The sequence below is a fragment of the Melozone crissalis genome, unplaced genomic scaffold (assembly GCF_028551555.1).
Source record: "Melozone crissalis strain CALT ecotype California unplaced genomic scaffold, PUWL_Pcris_2 ptg000007l_1, whole genome shotgun sequence".
Taxonomy (NCBI): Eukaryota; Metazoa; Chordata; class Aves; order Passeriformes; family Passerellidae; genus Melozone; species Melozone crissalis.
In genome coordinates this window covers 6573433-6581723 of record NW_026535785.1, presented here as the reverse complement: position 1 = coordinate 6581723, position 8291 = coordinate 6573433, and the positions used below count along the sequence as shown (strand labels likewise).

Below are 8291 nucleotides of genomic sequence, written 5' to 3'. Positions count from 1 at the left end.
GGCGGCGGGAGCGGGGCCGGGATCGGGATCGGGGCGGGGCAGCCATGCCGTACGCCAACCAGCCCACCGTGCGCATCACCGAGCTCACGGACGAGAACGTCAAGTTCATCATCGAGAACACGGACCTGGCGTGAGCACCGCCGCGGGGCCGGGGCGGGCGGGCCCGGGGGTGAGGCGGCCGCGGGAGGCCCCGGGGCGGCCGGGCAGGGTCTGTGAGGCAAAGCCCCGCAGCAGCCTCGGCCCGGGCTGTGCGAACCTGCAGCCCCTCCCTCCCTCATGCCCAACCACGAGTGTTTCCCTCCCTCAGGGTGGCGAATTCCATTCGGAGGGTGTTCATCGCAGAAGTCCCCATCATAGGTGAGGCCTCTTGTTTGCCTGTGGTCGCAGTCCCTTGGGCTGCCCTCCGTGCTCTCCCACTCCTCCTCCCTGCTTTTGGCTCTCCTTACTCGTGTTCAGCCTGCCCTGCAGATGCTGCTCCAGTGTCTCTGCAGTCTCTGGAATGTTTTCTGTGCCCTCACAAGCTGCTTTTCCCCACATGAGTGTTCCTCAGTTTGTGACTTTTTGTTCTCTGCAGCCATTGACTGGGTCCAGATAGATGCCAACTCCTCCGTGCTCCACGATGAGTTCATTGCACACAGGCTGGGTGAGTGCTGGGTGGGGAGGAAGACGAAGGTGTGTTGTGGGCAAAATCAAGGTTAGGAGCTCTTCTGGTTTATCAGACATTCTTCTGATTTCCTGCTTCTCCCAGGTCTCATCCCGCTCACCAGCGACGACATTGTGGATAAGATGCAGTATTCCAGAGTGAGTCACAACAATGCTGTGGAGAGTCGTTTTGAGGGTGGTGGGTGTTTGGTCTGAAGGGAAGCTCTGTCAGTTTCTGCATAAAGAACCCGTGTGTGTGTGCCAGGACTGCACGTGTGACGAGTTCTGCCCCGAGTGCTCCGTGGAGTTCACGCTGGACGTTCGCTGCAACGAGGACCAGACCCGGCACGTGACATCCCGGGACCTCATCTCCAACAACCCCCGCGTCATCCCGGTCAGTGCCACCTGCCCTGTGCTCCCAGCATTCACAGGATCATTCATAGCATTCACAGAATTCCCAGAATTCACAGAATCACTGGCTTGGAAGAGACCTTCAAGATCACTGAGTCCAACCCAGCCCCAACACCCCTACTAAACCCTGGCACCCAGTGCCACATCCAGGCTTTGTTTAAGCACATCCAGGGATGGTGACTCCACCACCTCCCCAGGCAGACAATCACTCTTTCCATGTAAAACCTTTTCCTAGTATCCAGCCTGTATTTCCCTTGATGCAGTTTGAGACTGTCCTCTTGTTCTGTCAGTTGCTGCCTGGAGAAAGAGCCCAACCCCACCTGACCACAGCCACCTTTCAGGGAGCTGCAGAGTGATAAGCTCACTTCTGGGTCTCCCTTTCTCCAGACCAAATACCCCCAGCTCCCTCAGTGGTTCCTCACAGGGTTTGTGCTCCCAGCCCCTCTCCAGCCTCGTTGCCTCCTCTGGATGTGCTCAAGTGTCTCAATGTCCTTACCAAAGTGAGGGGCCAGACCTGGATACAGCACTCAAGGTGTGCCCTCACCAGTGCCCAGTACAGGGGAAGGATGACCTCCCTGCTCCTGCTGAGGCAGGGTGGCACACATAGGGAATGTAGACACTCTGACCACATTTCATGTTTCCTAAAGCTCCACTTGAACCCTAGTGGTTGATTAAAGCAGGAGTATCTGCAGGAGCAGCGTGTGTGCCAGTGCCCTCCCTGTCTCTGCCATGCTGTCCTTCACTTGCTGTCTGATGGGCTGCAGAGCAGTGTGCCTCATCCTGCACCCCTCATCTCAAACTCCTTGGCTGCCCTGAGGCCTCTGGCTTGCTGGTCTTGACTCTCAGCATGGCAGAGTGTGAGGAGCCTGGGCCAGGGCAATGCTGCCAAGCAGCTCCTGTGCAGTCATCTTGGGGAGACTTGGTGGTGCTGAAGTGGGACAGAGGCAAAGGGACTCGCAGAGAATGTTCTAGTACACTGTTGAGGTGGATCCAGATGTCACCACAGCCTGGGCTGCTCCTGCTGCCTGGTGACAGTGTGTGCCTGGGTAGAGCCCAGCTGGAGCCTGCTGCCTGTTCCTTGCCTTTGGCTGAGGTGCTCTGAGTGCTGTGTGTCATCTGTAGCAGCTGTGGGAGTGATTCAGGAGCCAAGCAGCTGTGCTGTGCTAGAGCACTCATCCAAGCTGATCTTGCCCCTAATTTGCTTGGTTTTGCTTGGCTGCTGCAGGTGACATCTCGGAGCAGAGACAACGACCCCAATGACTATGTGGAGCAGGATGGTGAGTGCTGGGTCACTGGCAATAGGAACTGTAGCAGGAAATTATTGTTGTCTTGTTGTTGCATTTCATATTTCTAAAGTCCCATTCTGTCACAATCATATTTCTAAAGTCTTGTACCTTCTCAGTGATATTTCTTGGGGGCAGTTCCTCACAGCACCAACTTCTTCGTCTTCTGCTTATTGCTGCTTCTTAGTCAGGGCTCCTTCCAGGCTCTGTCTGACTGGCCAAGCCCACCCCCTTTTATCACAGTTATCTTCACTAGCTACAACTGCAGCCCATCAAGAACAACCAGGGCTTATCAGGGCAAGGCCTATATACAGATATTCAATATACAATACAGATATTTTACTAGGACTCCTACTATAGGAAATTCCCTTTCCTCTGAGGTTCTTTGAACTCATTCTTCCTTCACTACTGTGCAACTGTAAGGCAGCTGTAAATATGACACTTCTGAGCTGCTGGTGTCACTGCACAAGTGGGGTAGCATTTTGTCTTAATGCCACTCAGATTGTCCCAGAACTGAAGAGGGTGCTTCTGTCTCTCCTTGTGAGAACTCAGAGATAGCAAGGAGGTGAAATGCTGTGTTGTGGGCTGCTCCTTGGGTACCTGTGCAGCTCCTTTTTCCTTCACCCTTCTGGGGACACAGCTGAGCCCCACTGTCACAGACATCTTTTATGAAAAATCCTTTCCTTAGGATTTTTTCTCCTGAGAAGCTGAGAGGCCTCGGGAACAAAATGTAAACAATGGTTATCTGCTGCTGTGGAATGCAACAGGTGCATCTGTGATTGGTCTCATGTGGTTGTTTCTAATTAATGGCCAATCACAGTGAGCTGGCTTGGACAGAGAGTATATATATATATACAAGCCTTTGCTATAATTCCTTCTTTTTCTATTCTTCTGATGAAATCCTTTTTTCTATTCTTTTAGTATAGTTTTAATATAATATATATCATAAAATAATAAATCAAGCCTTCTGAAACATGGAGTCAGATCCTCGTCTCTTCCCTCACCCTCAGACCCCTGTGAACGTGGTCACACCCTACTGAGAATCCAAGCTAAACCTGGATACTGGTGACACCTTCCATGAAAAACCTGCCTTTGCAGGGTGTGCTCACCCAGTGCTGTCCCCTCTGTGTGCCCTGCAGACATCCTGATCGTGAAGCTGCGCAAGGGGCAGGAGCTGCGGCTGCGCGCCTACGCCAAGAAGGGCTTTGGCAAGGAGCACGCCAAGTGGAACCCCACGGCCGGCGTGGCCTTCGAGTACGACCCCGACAACGCGCTCAGACACACCGTGTACCCCAAGCCAGAGGAGTGGTATGTCCTGCTGTCTGTCTGCAGCGCCTGGGAAGGGTTTTCCAGCAGGCCACAGCTTACATTTGAGCCCTGAGGATAATTTGGCTCAGTAAGCGATGGGAAGTGTGCCTGCCACGTCCCCTTGTGCAGAGTCTGCTCCTGGGGTTGGGTAGCAAGGACAGTCACTTGGCAGCTGCACACAAGGTGGAATGGTTTGTGGTCATCTTTGTCCTCCCTCACGTACCATCACTGCTGGTTTGCCTCACTTTCATGCCCTTTTTCACTACTTCTTGCTGATTTTTTTCTTCCCTGTGCAAGTGTTTTGTAGTTTGGAGTAAGGTCTGAGGAAGGAGCAGATCCATGTGAGATTAAAGAAGTTGCTATGAGAGTAAAGAGTGGAAGGTTGGTTGCAAGACTGATTTTTCAGCCTGGCTTGAGGAAGCCCAGTATGGCTGTGATTTAACCCACACATCTCCTCACTTTTGGAGCCTGAGCTCTTGCAGGGTTTCCCTCTCTGGCCCTTTTCTCTCCTCTGAAATACCATTCTGCACTAGTTGCACACAGCTTCTCATCCAAAAGTGACATGATTTTACTTTTGGAAAGCTGCTGCCCTGCTTTGGCCTGGGTGAGGACTTTATCCAGCAAGACTTTTCATGAATGCTGCTCACCTGAGCTGCTCCTGGCTCAGTATCCCAGTGATCACCTAGCAGTGACCACTGTCACTAAGTGACATCCTGTCACTGAGCACTCTGGAGCCAGCAGCATAGTGAGGAGCCAGGTGCTTTAGGCAGGGCAGGCTGAGAGCAGGGACTGAGCAGGGTGGTGGATGTGCTGCTGTAAACATTGGTCAGTGGCAGGCTCACAAACCTGGTGTGGCATACAACAGACAGGGCACCAGGAAACAATTTTTGAGAGGTGCTAGGCAAAATGTATGTAAAAGTTGGAAAAATCCCAAAAGAGGATTGATCTTGGAGCTGCCAGTTCTTGATGATATGTCTGTCTTCTCAAGTCCATCTGACTCCCTGTGAAGACAATACAGAGCCAAAGCCTTCTGCTGTCCAAGGCCAATTATGATTTTTGGTTTAGTTTTTCATGCTAGTTGCTTTTTGAGGCTGTTGGCAGAGCACTGGCATGCAGCTGGACTCTCCAAGCAGTTGTCAGGGTCATGGAAACCTCTGCACTGTTTTGGTCATGGGTGGTTCTGCAAGTGACAAGAAATCCCCCCTTCATTAACACTTCATCTCTCTCAGTGGTTTGTACAGGCAGAGGGTTTGTTTGAGAAACAGTTTTATTTCAGGCAGCTGATTACAGGGTGCTGGGATCAGTGTTCTGGGCATTGCTGGGGCAGAGGAAGGCCAGCAGGAGACCTTGGTGGGTGCAGGATTTTCTGTGCTGCCTTCTCAGACAGCTCAAGGCTTTGGGTTTTCTTACATGGATTAAGTGGTTCCACACAGTCTCTCTGATGTGGTGCTCTATAAACCAAGGGATGCAGCAGGTGGAGAGATGTGTTTGCACAGGAATTGCAGTGATTTTGGTAGAGGAGTGGAGGTGCAGGACATCAGAATGGAGCTCACTGATGCAGGTGGTGTCTGTTGTACCGGAGATTTTTTTTCCTGCTGGCTCCAAGCCAAATGTGCCTCACAGACTTGAGTGCTGGAGTACTCCAGTGCTTTCCTGGCCCAGTGGGAAGTAGAAAGAAAAGATAACTCAAGGTCCATTACTCCATAAAAGCATCCAGGCTCCATAAACACAGTCCCTTCAGGAATTAACATCCTTTCACTGTAAGCACCTGCCAGATTGTACCAGTGTTGGTGGATGGAGCCACAGCTTGCTGAGTGTGGGCAAAGCAGGGCTGATCCCCTTCTTCCAGTGCTGCTGGCTGACTCTGGGGCATTAATGAGGAACCAGAAAACACAATGTGTGACTGAGCTTTTCTCTGTGACTTCATGTTTGATGGCCACCCTGTTGTGTGCTGCACGTGAGCCCCAGTGCTCACCCAGTGCTCACTGACTGGGGCCAGACTGAGTGCCTGGGCCCTGTGGAGCCAGGCTGGGACAGGGGCTCTGTGTAACCTCTCCTGCTTTGTGTGTGTGTGGGGCCAGGCTGGAGCAGGGCTCTGTGTAACCTCTGTGTAATCTCTCCTGCTCTCCCTCTCTGTGGGGCCAGGCTGGAGCAGGCTCTGTGTAACCTCTGTGTAACCTCTCCTGCTCTCTGATTGCAGGCCCAAGAGTGAGTACTCGGAGATTGATGATGAGGATGCTCAGGCTCCCTACGACCCCAATGGGAAGCCAGAGAGGTGGGAGCTCAATGCAGTGCTGCTGCAGCTGGGAAAGGGGGTGACTGGTTGGGTGCATCTCATGGGCTCTCATTAATAAAGAGTGCCTACACTGTGCTGAAATTGCCAGCCCAGGGAGCTGACATTCCCTGAAAAGCAGGGCAGGAGTTGCTGTTAAGTGGTGATATAGCTGGATGTGGCAGGTTTTCCCCTCTGGGAGATCCTAGACAGTTCTCCTGAGTTCATGTTGCTCAGTGAGGTGTGAGGCCTGTGGGGGAAATACCCTGGCTGAAGGTGTTCATTCACCTGTGTGTGTCTCATGCTCTGATTGCTGGTGTTATTTGCACTGCAAAAGCACCTCAGCCAGCCTTAGTCTCTGGCTTGGGGGACTGAGTGCTGAACAGAAATCAAGCTCAGAAGTGCTCTTACAGCCTTGTGAAGTTGTGAGTGTTGGTGTGAGGGTTCTAGAGGGGCAGCACCGGCTGTTGCCTGCTTGGGAGGTGAATGATGATGATGATGGTTGGGATTGCTGGCAGATCTCCCTGCTGTGGGTGTGGATGGGCTGGAATGATGTGCAGTCTGGGTTTGCACCTCCTTGCACAGGTGATGGTGACTTCACTCCTGCCTTGTAACCTCAGGTTCTATTACAACGTGGAGTCCTGCGGCTCCCTGCGCCCCGAGACCATCGTCCTGTCTGCCCTGTCCGGCCTCAAGAAGAAACTGAGCGACCTCCAGACACAGCTGAGCCACGAGATCCAGAGTGATGTCCTCACTATCAACTGAGGTGGCCCTGGCTATAGAGTACTGAGCTGTGAGTGATGCCTGGCTGAGATCTGGGAGAGGCTTTTACCTCTCCATCTCTCCCTCTGCCATTCCCGGCCCAGCACTTGGTTGGTGGCACCTCTTCCCTGGCCCTCCTTCCCAGGAAAAGCCATTGTGATGTGTAGGGTAAAACACGAAGGGAATTGGTGAGCATCTTAGCTGGGACAGGCTTTGTCTTCAAATGATCTTGGAGTTTTGGTTCTGGTGTTGGATTTTGGCCACGTGGTGTTTGGGATTGGGAAGCGTGTACCTTTGTTACACAACCCTACCTTATTTACATGTCCATTCTTTACTGTGCTGAATAAAGCCTTACCCCCAATTTTTCTGTCATCCCTGGAAGCTCATTCAAAGCTGCTGGAGGAGATGTCACATCATTTACTTCTCTCCAATAGACATTAACTTAATGAGATGTGCTTTGGAGGGAGCATTGCTCACTGATGCTGATTGCTGCTTGTGACATTATCTCCTGAGGAGAGCAGCACCCTCCTGCAGGCAGCCCGTGGCTCATTGATCCAGGGCTGTGTGTAAAGCACATGTTTGAGGCTGGGGTGGGCGAGAGCTGCAGAAGGCAGCACTGCAGGGGAGCACAGCTGGGCAGGCAGGCAGAGCTGTACTTACAGAATCCTCTGGAACAGACTCCACCCCTGTGCTGTAGAACCTTTTTCTGGGAGCTGGGTGGCACATGGGCTGTCAGTAATGGCCCCTGGCTGATGCCTTTCTTTGTGCCCACAGCCCCCAGTGTCTGCTGGGCTGGAGTTTGGTGCAGGTCCCATGCCCTGACCCCCCTGGCAGTGGCTGAAAGCAATGGCCTTTGTCACCCCTCCTCTTCCCCTTCATCACTGCCCAACATGACTTGGGATCAGCTTGGTGACACTTTCTGGAGAGAGAGGGGAAAGTCTGTGTGCCCCCGTGCTCATCCTGGTATGGATGGGGATGGTTCAGGGTCACCCTGAGCTGGGGAGAGCAGCCCATGTCAGCATTGCCTTCCCCTCCAGGCACAAGCTGCTGCAGCCAGGCTGCTGCTTCCATTTCCTTGCCATGGCAGAGCTGGCTGCAGCATGGCTCTATGTCCCCATCCCTGGAGGGATCACTGTGCTGGCTGGCATGGCTGTCTTACCTTGAGGCCAGTGCTGCCAGGCAGTCATGGCATGGATAGCTTACCTGGCACAGCTCTGGGAGAGCTGGGAGATGGTGTGCCTTGAAACTCCTTCACCTGGGGACTTGGAGCCACCACTGGCCTGGCACATCCCCAGAGCCACGGGCAGCTGGAGGTCAGGGTGACAGGGATGCTGCATCCTGTTCCACTCAGGGTTGTTTGATGGAGAGTGGCAACTCCCTTTACCCTTCTTCCTATCCCAATGGTTTTAGGGCTTCACTTGAAATGTCTTGGCCATAGCTGGAGGCAGAACAAAGCCCTGAGCCGAGCATGCTGCCAGGAACCTCAGGAAATCTCCCCCATCAGCATTTTTCTCTCTGGCAGGCACAACTCCCACTCGCGCTTCCCGAGCGCGCTTGGATGGAACAGACAAACAGGAAGGGTGGATGTGGATAAGGGTTGTTTATTAATTGAG

At 52.9% G+C, this 8291-nt stretch overlaps 1 protein-coding gene across 1 annotated transcript; it reads left to right on the top strand.

Annotated features, from left to right (window-relative positions):
• The first annotated feature begins 29 nt into the window (after positions 1-29).
• On the top strand, positions 30-7039 carry POLR2C (RNA polymerase II subunit C). Its single transcript, XM_054269344.1, has 9 exons — positions 30-130; positions 308-357; positions 575-643; positions 749-801; positions 908-1036; positions 2279-2330; positions 3476-3644; positions 5845-5919; positions 6537-7039. The coding sequence occupies exons 1-9, from the start codon at positions 45-47 to the stop codon at positions 6679-6681; spliced, it is 828 nt and encodes a 275-aa protein (XP_054125319.1). The 5' UTR covers positions 30-44; the 3' UTR covers positions 6682-7039.
• The last annotated feature ends 1252 nt before the right edge of the window (positions 7040-8291 follow it).

Coding starts and splice junctions, on each gene's coding strand:
- POLR2C (XM_054269344.1), top strand. CDS start 45: ATGCCGTACGCCAACCAGCCCACCGTGCGCATCACCGAGCTCACGGAC. Junction 644..748: donor GTTCATTGCACACAGGCTGG/GTGAGTGCTGGG, acceptor TGCTTCTCCCAG/GTCTCATCCCGCTCACCAGC. Junction 1,037..2,278: donor ACAACCCCCGCGTCATCCCG/GTCAGTGCCACC, acceptor TGGCTGCTGCAG/GTGACATCTCGGAGCAGAGA.